The sequence below is a fragment of the Melopsittacus undulatus genome, chromosome Z (genome assembly GCF_012275295.1).
Source record: "Melopsittacus undulatus isolate bMelUnd1 chromosome Z, bMelUnd1.mat.Z, whole genome shotgun sequence".
Lineage (NCBI taxonomy): Eukaryota > Metazoa > Chordata > Aves > Psittaciformes > Psittaculidae > Melopsittacus > Melopsittacus undulatus.
The window spans coordinates 83940379-83966670 of NC_047557.1; the positions used below are offsets into that span (position 1 = coordinate 83940379).

A 26292-nucleotide genomic window follows, 5' to 3' on the forward strand; every position below is an offset into this window, starting at 1 on the left:
GCAGTCACAAGTATTTTTGGACAGTTGAGCAATCTCTGCTCTGCCTAGAAAATACAATTTGTTCGGAACATGCAGTATGCACTATATACATAGATGTGTGTATTCTTTCTAAGCACCATGTTATATATATACTCATACATATCACGTCTGAGCAAGTCTGCATAGGCAGTGTATAAAAGTCACTGTCTGGGTACTCCATTCCTCATCTTCCTCAGTCAGTACCCTTGGAAATTGCCCCACACCAGGCCAAATCTGTCCCTTCACCCAGGCAATTATTTTATCATTAAATACATTTCCACTATCCACACTCTGGCTGAGGATGTATTAAATCTATATATCTCTTTGGCAAAGACATACTGCATTCGGGATTGGAAACAATTTCTTCTGTGGTTCCTGTGCTTCCACAGCTGCTCCCCTCCTTGCAAAAGCCTGCCTTCAACTACCAGTCTGCCCCTGATGAAGGCATAAATATATCAGCCAGGTGCTCAAGCAAGCTCTGGTATAATTACAGACCAACTCTCATGCTCAGCACTGCTCTGATTGCTGCCTTAGAGGAGTACGGCTGTTCATAGTCTCAGGACTATGTCCTTCCTCATGGGTTTAATATAGACCTGCAGGCCTCTGGGAGCTGCTGCTGCTAAAGGTGAAGCTATGTGTGCTCCTGATTGGATTAGTCTTTTAATTAAGACTGCAGGTTTTCTGGGACATGATTCACTTAGCCAAGCAGGGGGGCTGGATGCAAGTGTGGGGCTGGCCAGAGCTGGGGGCTGCACCCACGTCTCCCACTGCTGCTCCAAGTAATTCCCCTTTAATGTCCCTTTCCAGCAGGATCCAAAACACCACTGGATTGTCATCCTCTAATAGTCACCCAGATCACATGCCACATCCCCAATGGATGCTCCAATTCCATCAACTGATTTTATCCCAGGCTGTTTATCCCACTCAGCTGCCTATCCAGAGGTGTGAAGAGTGTACCACCTCTTTTTTTTTTTTTCCATTTTAATCCATACATCAAATAAATGCTGCTATGTACCTCGTTTTCTGCTGCTCTCCAAGACCCTACAGCCTGCCTCCTGCAAATACCACCAATTTCCTGATCAATCCCTCCCATACGTCATGTGAACAGATTGTTCTCCCAAGCACGGGAGCCTGCTTCTTTTGAAAAATCCTATTCATGAAGGTGCAGCTGATGATGAGTACTGCCTCATCATATGGACTGGCTCTGGAGGATAGTTGCAAGACTTAAATGCATAGTTGAATGTTGGGACTTTATTACCTAACTGCCTATAAAGTTGGTTCAGCTTTAGGAAAAATCATGAAGGTGATACCCATGTTCATTTAAATCAGCCTAACTCCCTACAGTGGGATTCATTGGATGGATGGATGTTGGGTACAAAGCTATGCCAGCTGGTGCAGAGGAATATTGGGGTGTCTGTGAAGATCTGATGTGTGTTGGCAGGCCAGTAAGTACAGTAGCTGGATCTGAAATGTGTGTGCTCAAAAGGGGTTTCAGCAACCCCTCAGGCTGTCCTCTAGCAAACATCTTCTTTGGTGTTGTGAAAATCAACTCATTAAGAAGACCACCTCCAAAGGAATCCTTCCCATTGTCTTATTTAAACATTTGTTTGTCTGTCCTAGGGAGATTTAATGAACTTTGGTCTTACTAATTCCACCCTGAAGAGTCGTTTCTTCTTTGCTTTGCTTGAGAAGTTAAAATACTTATGGAGATAATATAAGTTGCTGCTCAGTGAAGCTGCTTTGTGCCAGAAGCTTGTGAGGGGCACATCTCCAAGCCTGCTCTTTTCCATTCACCTAGTCCATTAGTTCAAGGCTAGAAAGACTTTGCCCAGCCGCCAGGCCTTGATGTCTGCTGTTGTAAATGGCTGGCTCTGTGCATCTGCAGTGAGAAACAAATGTAAAAACCCAGTTGAAAGGGTGGCCTTGAGATGTCTGCAGGGGATAGCTGTCAGGACAGCCTTGGGAAATGTCACTGTTTGACAAACTGGGCATGAGCCAGAGACATTGAAAAATGAGCGAAGAGTGGGAAAAACACAACTTGTTTTAGCCACATGTAACTGTGAAAAATATTGCCCAGTGCTGGGTCCTCTGGTCAGCTGTCTGAGGTGCAGGTCCCAAATCCCACTGCTTCGCTCACATCACAGGCTTTTTATGTGCCTGCCATGTACCTTCCCACACACAGTGGGAGTACACATTGTGGCACAGGCTGTTCGAAGCCTCACCATGGCTCTTCCAGCTTTCCATTTCCATATGCACCTGCCCCAAATCTGCCTGAATTCTGGCACAAATTAATGAAAACACCCTTGGGATATATTACCTGTGCAAACTACTGCTGGCATTTTGAGGCCATTGACTGCTTGGACTTGCCAACACCAGTGTCAAGCGCCTGTTACCAGGCATTGCAAACTAATGTCTAAAACTGGGCACTTGTGGCCACTATTCCTGTGGGTATCAAATGACTGAAAAAGATTTTCCATGTTGTTGCCCATCTCAAAGCTTCTTTGTCGGCATTTTTCAAGGTCACTATTTAGCTTGTTAAGGCTACAGGATGCAAAATATAAATGAATCTGTGCCACCCATACACAACAGAGCAGGGGGGTTGGAACTAGATGATCTTAAGGTCCTTTCCAACCCTAGCTATTCTATGATTCCCCAGTTTGCTGATATTCCCCCCCCGACAATCCCACACTTTCCCTTTGCCTTGCTGCATTACAGCCTGCCCAATGAGGCTTTCCAGCACTGATTTTCAGTTAGATTAGCTAAACTGGCTGACATTTACCAAGCATAGGGACATAGATGGCTTCCTCAATTTTTATTAACTCCAACTATAGCCAAAGCATGCCCACAGAGTGATGGCACCAAACTCAGGAGGCTTTTCAAGCAGAAACCAAAGCCAGTTCTCTTTCACCTACACTTTTCCTCCAGTTTAAAAAACAACAACAAACCATTGTCATGCCATTAAACACCCCTGTCAAACCTCATCCTAGGATGATAGTTTGTCTTCCACCTACTCCCCCCTTTAAAAACCAGGCATGTGTTTCACTGTAACCTCCTAGTGACTGATTTAAATGCATTGCTCATAATTGCTGTTTCCTTCCAAGAGGTATTTTCTAATAATTAGAATAAAACTCAGACCTGCCTCTTGCTCCTTTCCCTCCCCTCCCAACTCTAAATCCCTTCAAAAGCAGAGACCCAAAAACTGATTGCCTGGCTCATAATCAGTAGAAGAAACCTGAGGAGAAGAGACACTTAGATAGTTGATAAATGAAAGCATTAACATATGAAAGACCCTCAGCCTTCCCGAAATGGCTCTAAAAAACCAAATGAGACACCTGTTCAGATAAAAAAAACTTGTCAATGGCATTACATGGGGTTTAGAAGTCTTCTGCTATAAAATCACCCTTTTATAAAACTTGCTGTTTGACCCTTCTCAGCTCATGTTTGCCTTGTCTGGTTCTGAATTTCTTCTGCCATGGACCCTTCCCAAGCAACTTATTACAGTATTTTCCCCTTCTCATTATTAGAAAATCTCCTTGCTGCAATATAATCCCATTATTTCTTGTTGCTGCCACATGGATGTGAAGGGCAGGTAACTGTTGGCTCATGCATGCACTATACGTCACAACCTCTGAGGTCATCTATGGATGAGGCATGTGGCACTTCTGCACCCTGTCCACTTACTTAGCAAAGAACAACTGGAAAATGACGCAAACACCCTACTTCTGAACTCCTAGCTATAATTGGCCTTTTCCTTCACACAAGTTCCTAATTAGTTGTATTTAGTATCCACAAGACAGTAAATTAATGCACATTTTATTTCGGTTTTCCAAGGAAAGTACAGATTTTGTTTTCCAAACAGGTCCTCCACAAAAGACCCTGCAGATGTAACAATGTGGGATGGTCAAGCTGCTGAAGGATCAGCCTGGTTGTGCCAGCTGGTTATGTGTTGATGTGGTCCCTGTCTTTCCTTTTGTTGGCTCCTCCAAAGCTGCTCTAGAGCTATTTGGCAAGACCACAGCACTGATGTCTGCTGGATTTATTCCTCTCACCATACTATTTATCTAATCCCAGGAGCAACGGCCTTAAAATGGGAGGAAGAAGGAAGAAAAGGAGGGTCCATGAGAGCTGGACCCTGGGCAGCATGAGCAGGATTTCCAAAGAATCATAGCATCTTAAGGAAAGAACCTGAAGATCATCCAGTTCCAACCCCCTGCCATGGGCAGGAACACCTCACACTAAACCATGTCACCCAAGGCTCCATCCAACCTGGCCTTGGACACTGCCAGGGATGGAGCGTTTACCACTTCTTTGGGTAACCTGTTCCAGTGCCTCACCACCCTCAATGTAAAGAACTTTTTCCTTACATCTAACCTGAACTTCCCCTGTTTCAGTCTAAAACCATCAACCCTTGTCCTGTCACTACAGTCCCTAATGAAGGATCCCTCTCTGGCATCCTTGTAGGCCCCCTTCAGATACTGGAAGGCTGCTATGAGGTCTCCATGCAGCCTTCTCTTTTCCAGGCTGAATAGCCCCAACTTTCTCAGCCTGTCTTCACACAGGAGGTGCTCCAGACCCCTGATCATCCTCATGGCCCTCCTCTGGACTTGTTCTAACAGTTCCATGTCCTTTTTATGTTGAGGACACCAGAACTGCACACAGTGCTTCAAGATGCTCTTCCTTCTCAGACCAAGAGGGACATGAATTTTGCAACAACAGACAAGCAGATGAGCAGTGAATAAACATCTTTATCTAAAATGAGCTTCAAGAGAAACCTTCCTAAGATTCATCTCCCTGGCAGCCCTGCTGTCCTCCTGGCAGTCTGGCAGCCTGGTTGGATCTCATGTACAGCCCTGAGGGGCTGGCAAGGAAATGTCTCTGGATGGCATTGTATGGAGAATTGGCTTTCTGGTCTGGAGTCTGAACAGAGAAGTTGGGAAAAATTCAGTTCTTGCCTAACTGGAGTAGCACTTTTTGCTTTAATTTGCAGTGCAATATTTTCTTAAATTCAGAGAAGACTTGCAGAAATACTTTCTGAGAAGCTAAACAAATCATAGAATCACAGACTGGTTTGGATTGGAAAGGACCTTAAGGTCATCTAGTTCCAGCTCCTGTGCTTCACCCTAGATAGACCATGTCACTCAAGGCTCTGTCTAACCTGGCCTTGCACACTGCCGGGGATGGAGCATTTATCATTTATTTAAATATGCCTTGTTTCCTGTTAGATTATTGTTGAACTATAAAGTTCTGTAACTTTTCACAAAATCCACATAATTTTTTTTGCTATAGAATTTGATACTGAAATTGTTCAGAAATGCATCATTCAAAAGATGTGGAAAGATGACTCATCCTTTACCAATTCACCGCCCCAATGCCACTCCTTTCTTTTTAATCCAAAACCATTCACCATGAATACATCTTTAACTGCATTGTAGGAGTGTTTCAAAGCTGGTGCTTCATCATAAAATCACCCATCCAAGAAAGGGGAAAAAATACAGCTAATAATCCCTAAAACAACTTCCTCCCCATTGTGGCAGATATCTGTGCTGCATGGGTGAGGATGGACAATGCTCTGAGATCCCTAGAACAGGCAAACTGGCTATTTTAGCAAACATCCTGACCCCTAAAGAAGAGCCAAATGCTTCCAAGGGGGAAGATGACAAGATGTGCAGGATCTCCCAGCAGTCAGCCAGGTACAAAGTACCAGGAGATACGCTGTCAGCCTCCTGGCACAGCAAATTGCTGCTCCAGGAGCCTCAGAGACCTTGATATGAACATTAACTTTGCTCAACAGAGCAGGAGAAAACAAGCTCAAATTAAATGAAGGGATGAGATAAAGAATTAGCTGGAGGGTGGGAGGAAAAGATAACTTTTAAGAATTAATTCTACTGAACATTTTATGTTGAGGTGTCATAACTCAAAAAAGAACAATATCATATTTGGCAAGCTTAATTTGGGCAGGTAGGAATGCAAATGAGAGCACTCTATATTGCTCTTCTGGACTGTGCTATAAAACAAGAAAAAAGCCATCCGTCATTTTTAGCATCCAAGACTGGTGGCTGCACAAACAAGCACTCCTTTGCAGTGTGCTGCTAGCGGCTGAGAGCTGGAGGAGACCCACGGCCATGCTGGCACCAGCAGAAGGGGGAAGAGGTCTGCAGCTCCCACTGAGCCCGGCATCTCCTGTTCACTGTGATGACATATCATAAGGCAGAGATAAGATGGGTGAATTGTAGCAGGAACAATTTAACTCACAAAAATAATGTATGTAGACCTACTCACCCATATGTATGCACTTCCGAGCTGCCTAGTGCTGCTAGAGCATCAGCAGCTGGCATTGAAGGTCAGTACACTCACTTTTCCCTTTATGATTTACATACTCTCTCATCTATATGATGTTTTCCCAGGAAAATGTGTTTGCAGCTGGTTTGGATACAGTGCCTGTCCATAAGACACACATGTGGTATTTGGGACCCTGACATAAAAAGGCTTTCAGGGGACAGTAATGTGTCCCCACTTGACCATATTTCTACTCCAGGTCCATTAAATGAGACAAAAAGGATTTTGGCAAGTGACAGACTGGCAATGGAGCTGACAGCAAGCAAATAAGGAGTAAAACACTGTTCCACATCTCCTCTTACTCCCTTCCAGGACTGGAGGTGATGCTGAACATCAAGGAGAGAGTGGTCCAGGGCAACCTGCAGGTCTTCAAGCCACCCCTCCTGCTGCCCCTTACCCCTCCCTGAAGCCAGTCTCCAAATCCCCCTGAATTTGTCAGCACCCTCTTCTCTGCCCTGCTCACCCCATTCCTGGCTCTTGATGAAGCAGAACAATACGGTGTGGTGTTTCCCCACACCATGTTCACGAGCACCAAAGACATCAGCTCAGTTTCATTCCAGTATGTGCATAAGGGCTGTTGCAATTTCACCTCCAGTTTTGGGCAGTTTTGCTTTCCAAGCTGAGAGAGGGCTTATGCTAAGCACAGTCACCAGCACTTCTTGGACCCATTTAATGCCCAACAAGAGCATCTCCAGCAAGGAATGGTTTGACCTTAAAACTGAGCTTCATCTTTGAGCACATTCCTTAAACAACATTTTTGGGAATTCTTTGCAGCTTGATCTTAAATTTTGCCTCACCACTGAAGTACAGCCTTGCTAATGTTTCCACGCCCAGTACTGCAAAAAGTAAGGAGCAGGAGCCACCCCAGTGTGGCAGTGGAAGCCACGCTCAGCAGGAACAGGGCTTGTTGAGCCTTTTGGGTTCAAAACCCTGCAAAATGTGGTTTTCTTTTAACCAAGCCAAAGCACATTTCCCAGGGTGAGGGTGAAGTTCAGTGGTAACCATCCCCTAAGTGCTGTCCTCCTGCCTCCCCAAGCACTGCCCTCAAGGCTGGCAGGGCTGGTGGAGCATTGGGCGGACAGCCCGAAGCAGGGGGTCAGTAACCAAAGGGGAGGGACAGCATCCACCTGGCTTCTATTCCCCAGCTACTACCGTGCCCCACATACCCTTCAACACCCAGACATACAAATCACATCCTTCGGGGTCACACTGGATTTGGTACCTGCTGACTGCACTATAAAGCAGTAAATGATTATTGTATAAGAACATCTCCCACTATCAGCTTTTTTTAGATCCTGAAAGTTCATTTCCTTTCTCTCCAGTTTAACTTTGCATTTCCCATCATCACTGGCAGTCATTTCAGCACAGCACAGACAGTGTCGTATTGGAAAATAATTACAATGACAGATTTTGTTTTGCTGTATGAGACCTTCCACCACTGAATCTAATTACTGCTGATACTTTGTGAGCTCCTCCAGCATGAGATAATTGCTGCTTTCTCTTTGCATGAGCAAGAAATAATCAGTAGTCTTTTAAGGTGAGAAATATAAACAGCAATTAAACACCATGGCTATCCAGCCCCTCTTGTCAGCAGGCACCTCTCATCACTAAGCCAACACAGAAGGAGGTTAGGCTTCATTTGTTGTATACACTGAATACTTCTTTAATAGAAGGGAAAAGAAGGGAATAAGGAACACTCTGAAATGATCAATACTTTTCTCCAGCTGATGAAATGCTTATTTTAATATGGAGAAGCAGGAACATCTCACAAATAAAGCAGTTTGCTCACAAGCGCTAGTGCTCAGCGTCAGCACCAAGCCCCTTGCAGGACCTGGCTTTTGGGAAAAGCTGCAGAGACAGCAACAAGCTTGAGCATCAAGCATGGAAGGGGCACAAAATCACACTTGGCTTCTACTAACTTGCTGCTTCAGCAGTCGTTTCCCTGACCCAGTGTTTCTAAAGTTATATTTATATGCGTGTCTCTCTTAAACATCCTGACACCAGCACAGGCCCTTGGTTACAGTGTCACAGGTGGAGGAGATAAAGCAGATGGAGACCTTATGGAGAGACCCATCAGAGAAGAGAGAGCTCACAGTGGCTTTTATGTCGTAAGATTGTATTGGTTCAGATCTCCAGAAGCCTTCTTCTAAACTTCTAACACTGTTTTGGCAATCCAGACACTGAAACCAGAAAGTCTAGTAAATAATTTTTTTTTTTTTTAGGGAAAACATAGTGAAAAAATATCTCTTAAAAAAAAAAAAAGCACTAATGGTTTACATGGTTTGCACTCTGGAAAAGCTTCTGGTGCTGCCTGGAAGTCTGTCTTCTCTGAAAGCTGGAGATGAGTTTCACTCCCACCTACAACAGCTTACTTTCTGGTTTTGGGGTGTTGCTTTTTCTTTTTACCTTCAGTTCTTTACTTGAACAAAGCCCCTGCATTTGAATAATTCAGTGATGAGGCTTGTATCACTTTGTTCAGAAAATCACAGCAGGGAGTGATGTTTCTTACAAAATGCTTTTGTTGGCTCCTCTCTGTGAAGGAGTCTTGCTCCTTTTGCTCCCTTGCAAAAACTCTGCCAGATGATGAAGAGCAGCACACCACATGGGCTGTTAAAACAGGAGTAATGAGGGCATGCTGAGGTGGCTTTAGGCATCTGGAAGGGAAATGTCTGCATTTGAGATGAAGAATCATAGAATCACAGAATGGTTGTGGTTGGAATGGACCTTAAACCTCATTTAGCTCCAACACCCTGCCACAGGCAGGGCCAGCTTCCACTAGACCAGGTTACTCAAAGTCCCATCCAACCTGACCTTGAGTTCCAAGAAGGATCAGGTGCTGAATCAAGAAGGAAGAAAGGATTATAAATAACTACCCCCACTCCTGCTTCAGATTTCTAGTGCAAGATAATAGCCACACCCCCAGATGCCTAATTTATAAACTGGGAATGAGCTGCCTTCCACTTGTAAATTACTGGGAGAAATTAGTCATATACATTAACCTCACATTCAAAAAGCAATGGTGGAAGACATCACAAATAGCAAGCTGGAGTGAATTACAGAGATACCTATTATCATGTTAACGTGTATTTAAAATACATATTTGGCAAATCTGACTGCCAGAAAATTTGCTAATAATGAATATATGAGGCATTAAGAGACCCAGCAACTTAGAAATAATGAACTATTACAATTGTTCTGATTTTTTTTACCCTTTCATAATATTGATTAAAAAATCACAAACACTTCAGACAGGTCAGTGCTTGGCCAAAGACTTTTGCTGTTAGTTTATTATGGCAAGACACCAGCATGTGAAATATGTCACTTCACTTTTCATGCTGCCGTCCTCACAAACAGTAATAAGGACAGATTTTGATCATGCAAGAAAATCAGATTCTTTACTTGGAAATCAGCGTAGAGAAATCTGTTGCTTCCCATTCTAAATGCTTAAACTTCTTATCATTATCACATCTTTAATGTGGAGTCATTTGAGTTTCTAAGATAAATTAGCTTCAAAGATATATGAAAGGGAGATTTCAATTTGGATTACTCAGTGGGCTGGAGTTGAACTGGAAAGTCCTTACAGGTGCTTGGAAAAAGCAAAACTTCCTTGGCTTCTCACGTTACTGCTCACAAATGAAGAAAACTCTACTTTTCTCTCACCACAGCACAAAAGAATGATGCAATTATGGTTGAAGGTAAAAATGGGAGGATTTATTATCCTGAGGTAATAAATGTCACTGATACAGCCCAGTTACTTTGCTAAGTGGCATGAAAAGGACAGGAAAATGGTTTCAAAGGAACAAGAGCTTTATAAACACTTCTCTCCTTACAAAATGAATGGTGCATCTCTCAGCAGGCTGTTTATCTGGCACATCAGCTTAGATTTTTCTAGGTATTCAGAAATAAACTTTGATATTCTTACCAATCAGTGCCACTGTCTAGAAGTCCGTTATTAACAGTATCATTAAGGTACATGGTGGATTTTTTAAGAAGCTAGAGGTACTCTGCACATACACAATAGGACATTATGTCTCAGGTTTGGTGCTTGCATTACTCCCCAGTAGTCCCCCATGCAGACCTCTAGTTTCTAACAAAGCAGCTGTGCACATGAATTTCTGGAGCTCAGGACACCTTCCAATGTGGAAGCTGTATTTAGTTGCAGCTCTACAACAAGAAGTTTCCAAAAGCACTCCTAATGATGCTAACAAAACCTCATACATTCAAAATTCAACTCAAGAGACCCACAGGCTGTATTGTCTGAAGACAGCTGCGGTACCTTGATGCTTCAGGCAACACAGGCCAAAACCGCCTGTCAGACCTAGGAAAAGTGCTGAGAAGATAGAGTGCTCTGCCACAAAGTCTCTAATGCACATGTGATTGGCACCTTGCTTCACAATCTGGCCAAGATTTTCAAGAATCATCCTCTGTTAACACAAAAAAGACCACTGTTGTCATGTTGCTGTGATGATCCACTTCCCACACAAACGAAACAGCATGAGGAGACAACACTGCTGAACAGGACGAAGACCTTCACATTTAGATGCTCTGTTAAAGTAGAATTTGCATCATCACTCTGTGCAGAGCACAAGGCACAGTAAGGAGGACTCACCCGTTTGGTGTAGTCCATTGCCTTCAGGATGGAGAGGTTCAGCATCTCCAGTGAGGCCAAGACGTCTTCATAGTCTCCCATATGGTCAGCAAAATAGTCTGGGAAAACCAAGAAGGACATGATGGGAACTACTGGTGTAGTTTAGTGTTTCAAGACTACATCAAGGTCTATTTGTTGGTGGAAAGGAAAATTTGAAACAGTTGTTTCAAGTGTATTTTTTATAATATGCATCCTGAGCCAAAGTCACAACTTGTTCTGCAGAGAATTTTGGGACCATTGTAACAAGAATGTAAGGCACAATAGCTCCAATGGAAAATAACTTATCAGGTTCTCTATTTCCATGCCCACTTTTGCATTTGACTGTATCTTGTCTCTCTCCCTCCTACTGCCAACACCAAGGAGGAAGTCTCAAAAGAAATTCCCTTTCCATTCCCTTGAGGTGTTTCACCACTCTAAGCACCAAAATCCTTCCCAGGTTCACCCAATTTATATGAGCTGAGACTAGCCTTACAACTTTCCCTGCATTCCCATCACATTTGCACCACAACTCACAATCGCAGGTTGCACAGGCTCCTGAGAGCAAACTACACCTCAAAAGGAAAAGAATGGAGCTGCAAGCTGGGGCCAAAAGCACATGTTGTCCATGGAGAGGGAGTCCACACTTTGTCCCTGCCATCCTCATCCTGTGAGAAGGGTGATCTGTGCCAGGCTGCCATGCAGTGGCTGGACTCTCTTCACTGTTGTAAAATACAGCCACATTCAGTGTGTCCATGTGCAGTCAGTGGCTCCATGGCATACATGAGCCCTGGTGTGGTTTTGTGCATGACTACTGGACTACTGAAATTCATTGTTCAAAATGGAAACAGAAGTGAAACACAGCAACGAGGTTTGCAGTGAATTTGCAGCACGCATGTGAAGTCACCCAGTTTCTGGGTAACTAAAAGTTGTTCCTTAAAACCCACTGGCACCATTCTTAGTGCTAAGACATGAAGCTTCACACTGAGGTGACATCTCTGAGGAATGTAACAAGATATAAACTCCAGGAAACAACCCCACTAATTAGGTTCTCTTGGCTTAATTAGAAGTGCCTATAGCTATTTACAGCCAAAGAACATATCCAAGGGGAAGAAGATTTTGGCAGAAACCAAATGTAACAGCATGATTGACAGCAGCTGTTTGCTGCCAAACAACTTACTCTCACTGGAATGTGTTTGTGTTGTTACCTTAATTGGGAAAGAAAAACTGAGCAGATAAAGAGCAGGTAAATACTTCTTGTAAGTGCTGAAACAAAAAGCTGGAGCCAGCTTTTCAGAAAGAATGAGCTGCTGTGGGCAGAGCACAGCCCTCAAGAGTCACCAAGGAGAACCTGGGAGGAGAACAGTGTTGACTTAACCAAAGTGTTCAGTTCTATTCTTTTAGCCATATTTATCCATATAAACACCTGAGATCAGCTCTTCCTATGCTACATGGTTCTTGCTCCTACAAGTCTGCAGAGAGCAATGGGATCAATGCTAAAGAGATGAACATCACTGCCATCCAGGGCTGGTGTAGGAGAAGCAAAGGCATCACCCACTGCCCTGGTTGTCTGCAATAGGATGATGTGCATCTCCCATTTGCAAAGTACACTTCAATTCGCTGGACAGCTTGCAATGTCTGTGTTCCATTTAAACTGAAAGGTTTGGTAGCTGTACTCACATCTCTCGGGTGTATTAAGTGCTCCCAGCTCTGACTGGGAGCTCCTCTGAGAGCTACACAGCCATGCTTAAGTCAGTCTAGGTGCTGGTGGTTGTTGCAGAACTTGATAAGATGCTACATGATGTGGATTAAACCTATCAAGCTTCTCATCTAAGCTGCAGGGTCAAGAAATCCCTTTTAAGATGCTTTCATCATCTTACAACACAACCTATTTCAAGAGAGTCCACAGCTTTCATTTAGCCAAAATGGAGCTTCATTTTTAAACTAATACCTATAAGAGTAGCAAGTAAATAAATTGCAGGCAAGGTCAAGAGTTTAGCAGATAACAGATCTAGGCAGGATCTCATGCTGATCAATCCTTCCTCTGGCTTCCTGTGGGAGGTGATGGGTTTATCTCCATCCTCTCCTGGCAACTTCATCCCCAGGAGAGGCAGGAAGGTGGGTGAAAGCTGTGATTGTCTGATTTTATCAAACTGATGGAGAAAGCACAGTGGGGTCAAACAACAACTTTACTATCCCTGTATTTTCTGGCAAAGCTGATGGTACAAGGTGCTGGGTTTTGGTTTCTCAGGTTGGCTGACAAGGAGACCTAACACAGTAAGAAAGGAGTGATGGGAACAAGCCCATCATATTGTCAGCAAACCAAAAGGATTTTATGAAAGGTTTCATTTCTCACATATTAAAGCAAGAACAAGTGGGGATAACCAGCTGAAAGGTGCTGCCTCTGCTGCAGTCTTGAATGCTCAAAACCCTGTGGGGTGCTGCAGCAAAGAAGGCAAGGGATGAGAGAAAACACTGGGAGGAAAGAAACCCAAGGCAATGTCTTGGTGCAGATGGACAGAGAAGTCTTAGAAGTACCAGGAATAATAAGTAACTGTCTGGGGGTGGCACAAGCACCCCAGCGAGTGCCTTTCTGGCTGTACAACCTGCTCTCAGCCAGATCCCTGAAGGCTGGAATTAATGGCAAAGTGATGGAGGTAAATGGTGAAGACCTGCCAAGGTGGCTTTATACGTTCTTCTGCATCCCGGCATGGGAAAGGAGGAGAAGAAATGGATGAGCTTTCTGCAGGGCCACAGAACTCCGACTCCCCGTCTCCTCTCAGAAAGATGGATCACAGGAAACTTTTCCCAGTATCAAGTATTCATGGAAAAACACACCCGAGTGAGCAGGAGGAGCTCTGTGCACGAGTCACCTCCCATGGAGGCAAAGCCCTTCAGAAACCCAGCAGAAAATATTCCATTTCTGGTCAAGGTGTGGGACAAAACATTATCAGAGATTTTCTTTTCAGCCTTTAATTTCTGGGAGCCAAGGGAGGTGCAGCAGAGGTGGTGTACACCTTAGGCAGCCTGCAGGAAACACAGAATTTTTCCTAAGGAGAAACATACAGTGGTTATTGCAGACAGATACTGGTTTATTGAACTTCAGAGTGAGCTGGAAGCCACGACATTGCCAGAAATTAAATTCCATCTTGTTATTGAATGGGAACCAGGTGCTCTGTTCAGCTTTGACCCCATTTGTATTGCAAGAAAATGAAGAAAAGCTTTGCCAATGTTTCTGCAGAATAAGGGGCAAAGCAGTAGGAGTGCTGACACCCCCATCTGCACAGCCACCATGGCATCATCAGCTTTATAATGGGTTTCATGCATCCTTTGAAAGCACACAAAGCACATAATGATTGTTTTGGCCCCAAGAGAGGGACCACACTCACCACACAGTTCCTTGGTGTCCACGTTGCTGGAAGAGGGGAAGGACAATGCAGGGGAGGAAGCAGGAAAAAAAAGAGAGAAAGGCAATTTTAAAGGACAGACAAAGGCTACAGTTAGGATTTGTGCAGGCTTAACCGTAGATACCCACCTGCAATGTTACCCATCCCCTCAGCATCGCCTCAGTGGGGACAGCCCAAGAGCAGACAATGTTTGGTGCCACTCATGGCACGCATGCACCTCTGCATCTTCAGCATCTGCACAGGTAGGACAGGTTCATACATTATTTTGGAATTCCTTAGGGAGATATGAGGATTTGTGCCTATGGGAGACCCAGCACACCCCACAGCAGCTCTTCTCCCTTCCTCCTAAATATCCACACCCAACAACACCCTGGTGAGGCACCCAGTGCAGCATGAGACTGTATTTTGTTCCCATTTGCTCAGAGTAAAAACTTGCAAGATTTACTTCTCTAGATGGATCGGTTCTCGGCTGTGTGCAGTTCCCAGCCAGGACTCCCTCCGATAAAACAGTACAATTACTTCTTAATACATGAACATTTCATTTATATAACAACATAGAACATGTGTATATAACAACAGACAACCTGCTTGGGAAATGAAGATACCTGCTAATCTCTTTGTGCCTCAGATTACAACACACTTATTAGTGCCGTTCAAGCACTGCAATAATCTCTTAATACAACTATATTTTGTCAATCCTTTATGTTTAGAAAGATATTTCTTAAACTAAACTCATCCCTGCTCTGTCTGCCTTGTCAACATAAGCGGATTAGGAAAAGAGATGTTTTCAATACTGTTTTCATTAGCGCATCATCCCACAGCTCTACCTTGGACACTGAAATTCTCCTAACTGCTTGCCCATGCCCTGACCAACAGGTCTGATTAGAGGCCACAGGTCCTGGGCTCCTCCTTATCCCCATGATCTGGCACTTTCACTTGCTTCTGGCCCTCTCCTGGGATGAGATATTCTTTTGAAGGAATGAGGCATGGTGGTAAAGTGTTAATTTGGAATTACTCTTCACTGCCCATGGCCACCCTTGAACCCCATCATCAGGACTGATGACAGAAAGGCTTAAAGTGCCTTTGCAGCAAGCTGAAGTACCCAGGAAAACCTCATTTCTGCTGAAATCTTTTATCTTCTACAGCAGGCTCAGACTCCGTGTGAGCAGAGTAGCTTTACCAGGCTGTGTGGCAGCAGAACTGGCACAGGCTGCATTTCTCTCTCCAAAAGTGAGCTTCCACTTCAGCAGAAAGAGAATATAGGAGCCTTTTCCTTTATGTTCTGCCTGAGAAGATGAAAGTTTCTGCAGCTTGGGGACCCCTCTGTCTCTCACTAAGTTGATTTCATCCCCTAAGCATGGTAGCCAGGTGCACTACAGCCAAGAGAAACAGTGTGCATTGGTGATATTTGAGGAGGAAATCCCCCAAATTCAGTGTCACCCATACCTGGGCTCTCCCTTGAAGCAGAACCCCATGTGATGGCACTGGGGACCTTTCACTACCCCTCCTGAGCTGTGGGACCTGCTGGGTGCTGGAGGCAAACACAAACATCTTGGTCCCATCAGATGCTGGCTGCCAGAAAGGTGCCACCCAACCTGTCTCATGCTGTACAAGCATGTTACACACACCCTCATTCCCAGTTCCACTGAATATGCAGATCCAAAACACTACCTACAAGAGATGACTGCTGACTGAATAGTTTGTAGCACTTTGGCAGCTTGTGATTGCTAAACGGAGCCTCAGCAATTCACAAGCAGAGAATATTCAGAAGATTCATTTCCAGCACTAGCAGAGCCCTGTGTCTGACCAAGGATCATGGTTGGTTGGTCTTTCATCCAAGGTCTCTCCAGCCCAGAGCCTGGGAAGTCAATTGATACTCTCAGACACATACACAGGAGTCAGTTTTACAACAGCATTCCCCACAAAGTGCTTAAATAACATTGTTCAGAAACCAGTTTGGGCTCATAAGTACTTAGTGAAGTGCTTATGGGTTGCAGGGTTATAGGGCATGTTACTGAGAAAAAAATATCTACTCTTGTTTTCCACATTGCTTTGCATTGTACTAATTGATCTGCTGCTGCCAAAAAAGGACTTTTATTTCCTCACATCCCACCATTATATCATTCAACCTAATTGTGCTTGAATGTTAATTTGGCTGAGAATCTGCTTTTAATTTTGAGCTATCTTGTATTACGCCTAAGCTTAATTAAAGAAAATACTGAAGCCATAAACCAACAATAAAAAATATATGATAATGTTCAGATGAAAATTTGTAAGGAGAATTCAGTGGGTACTTGAACACACGGCATTTCCTATGATTTTTTCCATCTTGTGGGAGTGTGCCCAACTGGAAGCATTGCTGACATGCAGCCATAGTCCCATCAGTGTTATAAGGGGGTTTTGTTGCCCAACATGGACACTGCACAGGAGAACACACAACGCTCCAAACCCAGCTCCAAAACAGTCTACAAGCTGCTCTGGTAGGTTAATGGAACTAATCATCCAGTAATGGGTGATGCCAGTAGTATTTTATGATGCAGGTATTCAGTATCTGGGTTTCAAGCCTTGTAAAATAGGAGGTGGCAGCTCCCCACAAACACCCTCACAGTTCTTAGCTTCATCCTCAGACTGCCCTTCAGAGCAGTCACATATCAAAAAGCCCTTTGACAGGAAAAGATTTAGGTATCAGTTACCAATCTTTTTTTCAGCTGGCAATTATTTAATGTTCCCATAAGTCACAATAAACTAAAAAGAAAAATCATGACAAGTTGTTCCCATTTTTTCAGAATAATAATAATAATTAAAAAAAAATCTTCCAGCTACCAAAACCCTGGGCTGCAAATTAACTTTTAAGTTTTCTTACATTAATAGTGTGACTAATTAAAGAACTTCCTGAAGCTATAACCCAACTAAGCAAAACATAATAATGTTCAAGTGGGAGTTTAAATGGAGAAATCATAAAGACCTCTGTCTTATACATTTTTTTTCTGCATATTAAAAGCCACATCTATTTGATCTCTTTCCAAAACAAAAGCCTATCTTTCAAAGGAGAAAAAATTAAGAAAATACAAGTCCTTTTGGTGTCAGGGCTTTTCCCCTGTTTTCTAACCACAGAAACTATAACGTGGAGCAGCAACAACCTTGCATCTCCCATCTTGCTGGGGATGTGCACCTTTTGAGATTACTTTCCAAGGCAAAGATATACCTTGGAGATCCTCCATTTGCTACCTGGGACCTAGTTTCTCTGACAGAAATAGCAACCAAACACAAGAGCTCAGCTTTCAACCTAGAGCATCTTCTGAAAAAGCCGACTCCAAGACGTAAGTCAATTTGGTCACTAAAAGGACTGTTCATTGCTCACCACCCACCACCGTTTAAATACACTGGGATGATTTGAGCTGATAACTATACTGGCAATAGGGACATAATTTTCCCTGCTGGTTCACATCCAATTATTTCAAAGAAAAAGAAAAGTTCTTTAAGGGTGATACTCCTCCCTTGGATGCGGCAGTTTAAATAGCAACAACCACACTGTGAGCATCTCTTCAGTGGGCTTAATTAAGAGCCCAGGGAGTAATTACTGCTGCATGACCAGCAAGAGGAAGAGGCTGCCCAGAGTAATGGCTGTGCCTCCTGCCTACTCCAGAGAGAAATACGTTCTCCTCCCTACAAAACCCCCACCCAACATTAAAACAAGTTTAATGAGTGCCTGGGCTAATGAGGATCCCTGGGAAGTCACAGCTTTGCCTCTCTGCATCCCTGATTGTAGATTATCCAACCGATGGGCTTTCACCAGAGTCGTCTGCATACCGACTTTCTGCAGCTTTTCCATGGGCTCAAGGCACTTACAAGGTTTTTTACTTTCTGCCTGCCTTTCTTGAAACATGTTGCCATCTTTGAGAATTTATCCCAGGGATGAGCAGAGGATGAAATTCCCTTCTGAGGTTCCACTCAGCTAGGGGAAAGGTGCTCCTGCAGCACAATCAGAAACATAATGGGAATTCAGATGTTGCAAATACATCGAAGTCTCATCTTCACAGCGTATTTCTCATGCAAATAGCTGCCTAGATGTGCTGCTCAAATGCCACTCAAGACCTGATCAGCTTCTACTGAAGATAACAACCCTTTTACTAGGACAGATTTTCTTTTGCACCAGAAGCCATACAGCTTAGTTGCTTCACCAGCACAGAAAATGGAGGGTTTTCTGAAATCACGTTCTCCTTTTATCTCCATCTTCTATTCACAGCTTTGGGTTTGCTACAAGGCTTCAAGTGAGCATGGAAGCAAATTATCCTCTAGCATTAGCCACCTGCAAAACTAATTTTCCTTTAGGAAAGACTAAAAAACAACGTGTGCAGCTGGGAAGTATTACTACATCTGATGATATGCCTTTTAGTCCCAGCAGTAAGAGTGCTGTCTTATCTCAACACCTCAGAAGTGGAAAATGTACATCCAGGTGCCTACTAAGGGGTCACAGATGGTCACTCTTGATCATTAGTTTCTAACTCAAAGAGGAATTTTTACACAAACCCCAGAGTGATGGAAATTATTCCAGGCAGAGCAAGAACAATAACAAATACTGAATGCTGGCCATAAGCAGAGTAACTTCCATTCTAAAGAACAAAGCAACTTTCCAAGCCCAGCATCGTACTCTCCTGGGTAACCCTGCTAAATCGTTCCCAAGACAAACCCAAGAACCTCCTTCACCTGCTCACTTGCTTTAAAAAAAAAAAGCCAAAACAACAAAAAAAGCAAACAAAACCATTCTTATCATATGATATAAACAAAAGACTTCAAAAATCTAAGGTGCCAAATGCAAAGAAAGAGCATAAACCACATGTCATGGCTGTCCATGGTCAGCCAGCTGCAGCTTCAAATGACATAGACAAGTATTCATAACATATCTCAGTCTGAACTTTGATAAATCTACCCATGGCAAGCTGGCAGTCAGGGCTCTGGTTCCTCGTAGCAGGTACAAAATTCACAAAAATGATGTGAGGAGGCTATTAAATTTGCTAAAGAGCACCTCTGAAGTCCAAAACCATTGAAGCTGAGGCACAGATATAGCAGCCAAAGGAATCCCAGCCTCCCATGGCCCTATCTCAGCTTCAGGTCTTTTCCTACAGGACCCATGCCTACCTCTCCTGGCAGATTCCCTTACCTCTGCTACAGTTTCACACTCATCACAGTCCCTGAGGAATGACTTTTGTTGTGCACTTTCCTGGGTTTGGAAAAGAGAAAACTTCTGCAATGACAGCTCACGCTCTCTCAGGGGCCCCCACAAGTGACCCTGCCAGCCCCCATGGACCACGTACCCCATTCCCCAACCTATGGCTGTGCAAGGGTGTAAGATAAGATGAACACAAGGCCATATACCCATGCTGGGGCTAGGTTTGGCTAACACATGCTAGCAGCAATATTCCTGCTTTGGCTTTTGCAGCTGCTAAAACCAGCAGGGGCACTTTGTGAGATTGGGGAGGATTAAACATTCCTCATTTTTAACAGGCTTTCTGCAGCACAGTTCTCAGAGTTTCTCATTCTTTACAGGGAATCAATATCTACCATAAAGACCATTACTACATTACACATTATTTGCTTAGTTTCATTTTAAAAGGCTGTTGTTCCATTTCAAGGCTGGTTGAGCTCCTTACTTTGGCATACTGATGCATTCTGCAGCCACAGACGTTTATGAAGCAACAGCTCCTACATAGCATCAGCCTGCCCAGTGCAAGCCTCTGTGCAACCTGATTTCCTACCTACAGCTGCAGGTACAGACCAGAAACAGCATGATGAAGCCCCCACTTGCCCTCCCACATTCCCAGAAAGTCCTTGCAAACCATTCCTGATGCAGACCAGATGTTTTCATCAATAGTTTCAAGACAATAAAAATAACATTTTCTACATAGATAGAACAAAACACCTACCTCTAATCACCAAGGGCACCAAGAAAAGTGTCTGAATATGGGTAAAAATGAAACAAATGCCCTGGATGATGTTGGGAAACATGCTATAAACTCCCACTAGTTAAAAGAGACATAAATGTCACTTTTAAAAAAAACAGGAGCAATAAACTGGCACCCGCAGAGCACCAGACATTTGTTTGTTCATTGATCAGCAACTGCAATATGGCATTTCAGGTTGTCAGCTGGTGCCAGACTGTCTTGCTTTGTCACACAGCTCCAGAGCTGAGGTCTGGCTACTGCTGATGAGCTGGGATCAGCACCAGTAGGGCTCTGCCCCTTCAGTAAATTAACAACAAAAACGCAGCATAAAGGTGTCATTTTCTGCAAAGTGCTGATCATGAAACCAGATCCCCAAACTTCATGGAGTGCAACAGAATCCCAAAGCAGAGATGCCCTGCTGCTGCTGTCATTGCCTGCCCTCCACAGAGCACAGCACCTTGCTGCCCATGGCCACCTCACAGAGGCTCTATGGACTGGGGACACCACAGGATCTGCATGCTGAGAGCAAAAATAGGTAGAGTTGTTTCTTATATTTTGATTTAGGTGATTAAGACATTCTCCTCTTGCATCTCTCTTTGTACTTGGTAAAACCATTTCACACTATATTAAAAATGATCAATGTCTTGCCTCTCTGCTTTGTCATAGGCTGCCAGAACCTCTAACCATTCACTCACAAAGGAAAAATCTCTAGAAAAAACTCATAAAAATTTTGAACAAGATGATAACACAATAAAAAACCTGTTGACAGTGCAATTGATAACCTGAAAAACACAACAATGCAGAACACTGTTTTACTAAGCTCAAACCAACAGCTAGTTTCTAAGCACAGTCACCATCTCAAGTAAAGCGGACATTTAGTACAGTATTAAACATTTTCAGAGTCTCTGTGGGTGCCAAATCCCTAATGAATTTTATCTAAACCCTCTTCTTGTTTTTGGGGGAAAAGATGACTGATGTTGAAAAACTACTCACATTTTGATGTGAAAAGGCATGTTTAATTGTGGAACTCAGCTGCTAGGAGGGATAGCACCTCCAAATTTATTAAGTAGTTTGGCAATTATTACACACACATTTGGGCCTAGAGTGTATATACACCCGGCTATATGAGCTTTCATTTAATTTATCCCCAGACAGTGCCAGGCAAACCTAGGACTATAATGCTTGGAAGAATGGCTTGTACACACCAGCACAGAAGCAGCACAAGCAACCCCTCTTTGCTCTCAGGGTATTTCCACCAGCCTGGGAAACAGCATGATTTTTTGGTGATATTTTCATCGTGTTGCAGTGACATAATTGATTAGTTACTTTTGGCATCCTGGTCCCACACAGAGCTAGTATCTTCAGCCTGCATCCTGCATCACAGCCTGCTTGTAAACTGAGCTTTCCAGCTCTCCTATGCATTTCACCAACAGTAAATACAGCAGTTGCATCTGAGTTAACAACACATCAATTTTGCTCTCAGGCTTGTTCAAGTTGATCAGCGTCAAGACAGATTTTTAAGTACCAACTGTTTGTGATGCATCTGGGCTATTCTGTAATGTTAAATCTCTTCCTGGGGTAGTTACTGTAATATTTTGTGTCTGCCCAATAGAGGTTCTGTAAGCAGGAAGCCCTCCCCCCCCCCCCATACATACACTGTCCTGGGTTCAGCAGTAGCAGTCATTTTTTTCCTTCTTAGTAGCTGGTGCAATGCTGTGGTTTTGACTTTCAGCCTGGGAACAGCGCTGATAACACTGATGGTTTTAGTTGGTGTTCAGTAATGTTACTCTGACCAAGAACTTTCTGAGTCTCATGCTCTGCCAGGGAGGAGGAGAAACTGGGACAAAGCAGAGACAGGACACCTGACCCAAACTAGCCAAAGAGGTATTCCATAAGACAGCTCGTCATGCCCAGTATATAAACTGCGGGCAGTTACCCAGAAGGGGGAGACCATTGTGGGGGTAGGGCTGGTGAGTGGTTGTATTCTCTTCTCTTGCTATTTCCCTTATCATTATTATTACTGGTGCTAGCAGTAGTGGTTTGTGTTATACCTTAGTTACTGGACTCCTCTTATCTCAACCCGTGGGAGTTACATTCTTTTGATTCTCCTCCCCATCCCTCTGGGAGCAGGGGGGAGGAAAGAAGGGAAGGGGGTAGGGGGAGTCAGAGAGTGGACTGCGTGGCTGAGTTGAGCTTAAACCACAACAATACATACATACTTATATATATATATATACACACATACACACACACACACACACATACACATATAAAAACAAACCAGGAAGGAAAAGAATGGTTTCAATCTACAATGCTCATTTAAAAAATCAGAACATTGCACTCCTGCCATGGAGTGCTTATAAAATGATTTAAAAACCAAAGAAACAGAAAGTTGTCCGAGTGGGCTCCCATCCACTGCTCAGCTTTTGAACCCACCAGTGTTTTCCCGGTCTGGCCAGTTCAGTAGTATTTCCCCAGCTGCTTTGTTAAAAGCCAACAACACCCACAGGCATGTTAAAGCCTAATCAGAATTCAGATAGGGCTGCCTGATACACAGCCTGATGGCCTTTCCAGAGAGTATTTTGTTTTAAAAGCTTCTTTTCTATGATGAGACCAAGATGTTTTGCAGCTCTGTCAGCACACAGCTGTTGAGCACCAGCTTTGGCACAAAGTATTTCTTCACTTAAATGAAAAGTAGAGCACAGCACAGTTCAAGTGACATGTTGGCACAGTGAAGAATAAGCTATGACTCAAAAAACAGCTTCCACATAAACAGAAAGAACAAAATATACCAAATGCCCACACTCTTGAGAGCCAGAAATTAGAGCCAGACATATAATTTTTGTGCAATCATTTTGTCCCTTTCAGAAGAGACAAGAACTGTCTCTTGAATCAGTTAATCAAAATCTCAGCTGATTATACCATCCATAGTTTGTTTCCCAGAGAGCTAATTGAGAACATTCAATATTCAGAAATTAAGTTGGTTTCAATGGGCACATCCATCTCCAGTGTGGGCATAGGCTCCCAGACGAACCTGGCACTAGGCTGAATCAGGTCTGCAATGCAAATAGCCAGGATTAGGGAGGGGGACAAAAAAAAACCAGGAAAAAAACACTCAATTGTAATCATCATTGGTCCTTGCCCAAGAAATGGAAGCACTTTCTGTTCAAATTTGAGACAACTGGACCAAAGAAACCTGGGCACTGCTGTCTCCCTGTCCATGGTGGGCTCTATCAGGAAGAGCCTCCTCACACCAAAGGACACCAGACCTGATGTAGGCTGTGGGAATACCATCTCAGAGGGTATGCCAACAGGGACTATGCTATCCAAATAAAGTGGTAACAATGATCTCTTCCATCAGGGGAAAATAAGAACTAGAGCAGAAGGACAGAAGGCTGCTACATGATCAAAGCTACTGAAGGTGTCCAGGTGTGGAGCAGGGTTGTATGCTGGATGGAGGATATGAAGAACCTCATGCTCATTTCTGATGATGTGAAGTTCCATTTTTGCCCAGGTTATCAGCTGAAGCACAGGGTGTAGCTTCAGCTTCCTAGCAAGCTATTCCTTGCTTAATACTCAGGAACAGATTTTTATCTCCTTTGCCTTTGTCTTTGACCCCACCAGAATGACACATTGCTCTTACACAACACCATAGCAGCAGTTTCTAGAGGTCAGGGTACCACCAAGACAGAGCTGTAGGGCTTCTACTGAGACATCTTGCTTTGACTTCTCTAGTGAGGAGTAGCGTAAGTCCAGACCCGCAACGACACCAACAGCACATTGCTGGCATCTCCTCCCACTCTTTGGATGATATGCACCATTGTAGAGCATTAAGCTCCATTGCCACATGCACAACCACAGGGTCAAATGTAAACCAGCTTTATTATCTGGGCATTGATGCAATCAATGTAACAGAGAAATACAATTAATCCTTGCAAACTATCAGCCTAATTTTGAGAGTTTCTGGCCCTGTAAATGCCCTGATGATGTCTGCAGTGGGTAGAAATCGGACAAGAGCTGTTGTGAGACAACTCATTCCCAGCTGAGTTCGGTGAGGATGGGGACTGGGGATGCAGGGCAGGAGGAGTACATGCTGCTGTGCTCCCTCCCTCTCCTTAGATGCTTCAGCACTGGCAGTCATGCTCTGCATGCCAGCTCAAAACACGCACTGTAACCAAGCCACAACTGCAGGAGACAGCTTGCTCCTGCACATTAGCCCTAACATAGCCCTCACAGCTTCTCCTGCACAAGGAACAGCCAGTGAAACACAGGCTTGTCCTTCCTCGTCTGCTCTGCTTCCATCATCCTTAAGGAAGCAGGGCTGGCAGCCGGGCCCCGAGGAGCAGCTGTCCCACTGTATCAGTCCACGGCTGGACCCATCTCAGCCAGCTTCACTTCGCCAGGCAGCAGGTTGCCCCCACAATAACTCTGCCTGGAATTGCAGCCATTTAAACACTCATGCAGGGCCAGGTGCACCCTGTCTCCCTGACAAAGCAGGGGCAGCCCGAAGTCTCCACCCTGTCCATGCAGGCACTGCAGGGCTCTTGAAAATGCTTGGAGCTAAATCCACTCCTCCTGGAAAGAGCAGTGCTCTCCAGGCTAACATGCTCTGTTCCGCAGCAGGACTAATTAGTGCAGGCAGAGCAGCTCAGCAGCATCATCACCTGCATCCAGGGTGGCCCTGTGCAGCCATGTCTCACCTCGCTCTGAGGCTGAACACACAAACTCCAGCTGGTATCTGCCCTGACTGTTCCCCACTACATCCCTATGCCCCAAAGCGGCCCCAAATTACTCTGCTTTATAATACAGCTCCCTGTGGTATCTGCGCAGCAATGGGGTTGGGAGGCAGGTGGTTCCATGTTTCCAAGAAGTATGTTGTTCAGTATACAATGGTATTGTGATAAATTTTCCCATCTATCCCCCATAATTGCCCCTCTGGACTACCACCCCCTGACAGGTAACTGCCATGAAGGGCAGGAGGTGGCATGCTGCTGGGTGCTGTACAGGCTGGAGAACCCCATTGCCTTCAGCCCTCTATTTGTCACAATCTTCCAGCAAATGTGACAGCATGGGGAAGCTGTGACAGGCTTCTGAGAGGCGATAATCCTTCTGTTAATTATTCTACATGCACGATCCAACCTTTCCTAGTGTTTGCCACTGGAGAGAAGAGCTCATTTAGAGAGATGGGGGAAATAAAGCAGTAAAAGGATAGCTATAAGCCTAAAGAAGAGTTACCAAATGGCGGGGCAGCAGAATGCTGATGTCATGCTCTTGGCAACTTGTGAATGGAACTGTGCAGCTCATTCGAGGAGTCCTGCTCCAGTGAGGAGGATTGTCCTCTGCAGCTATGAAAAATACAAAGGCTAGTAAGGGAATTCTTAAAATCCTGTGCCAGGACTTAATTTGTCTGTTCAGCAGCCCCATCTGACCTCCCCTGCTTTCCCAAGGACTGAGAGGTGCTCCTTCCTTCCAGTGGGATGCAGAGTGGGTCTAAGTGCTGGCTCAGGGAGCTGGAAGAAGATGGTAACTGTGGGTTGGACAAAGCAAGTCTCACCCAGTATCATAGTAATATTTTTAAAGGGCTTCGTATGGTCATTTCTGATCCTACAACTTTTTTGACTTTCCAGTTGCAATTACTTTTGATAGGAAAAGTTTGCAAATATAAGAGGATTTCCCAGGCGGCCACCAATCTAATGTTTTCTAAAGCCTCGTTCCGCCACCAAACCAAGCATACATATTTAAATATGTATGTTTACATATCATACGCATAATTTGTGCATTTCAGTAGCATTGATATTAATAGTGACATATCATTACCTCCCCAGTAATCTTCAGGCAGCTTCCCATAAAGCACTGCTGAAACCTCCTGAAATAGCAGCTTAAAGAAAACCCTTGCTTTTGCCTCCTGCTTCAGCTGGGAGGAGGGGAGGAGGGCAGCCAGTGTGAACAACAGAAAGAAAAATCC

The 26292-nt window shown here is 44.1% G+C and overlaps 1 protein-coding gene across 2 annotated transcripts in view; it reads right to left on the bottom strand.

Moving 5' to 3' along the window:
- The window catches only part of NECAB2 (N-terminal EF-hand calcium binding protein 2), a 79407-nt gene that overhangs the window by 9290 nt on the left and 43825 nt on the right, over window positions 1-26292 (bottom strand). The window contains exons 4-5 of one of the 2 annotated variants that reach the window (XM_005152243.2): window positions 14368-14393; window positions 10964-11061 (exon numbers count right to left, since the gene is read on the bottom strand). In XM_005152243.2, the coding sequence (XP_005152300.1) occupies window positions 10964-11061; window positions 14368-14393 (124 nt within the window). The remainder of the gene's footprint in view (window positions 1-10963; window positions 11062-14367; window positions 14394-26292) is intronic. The other variant, XM_031052026.1, reaches the window with a different exon arrangement.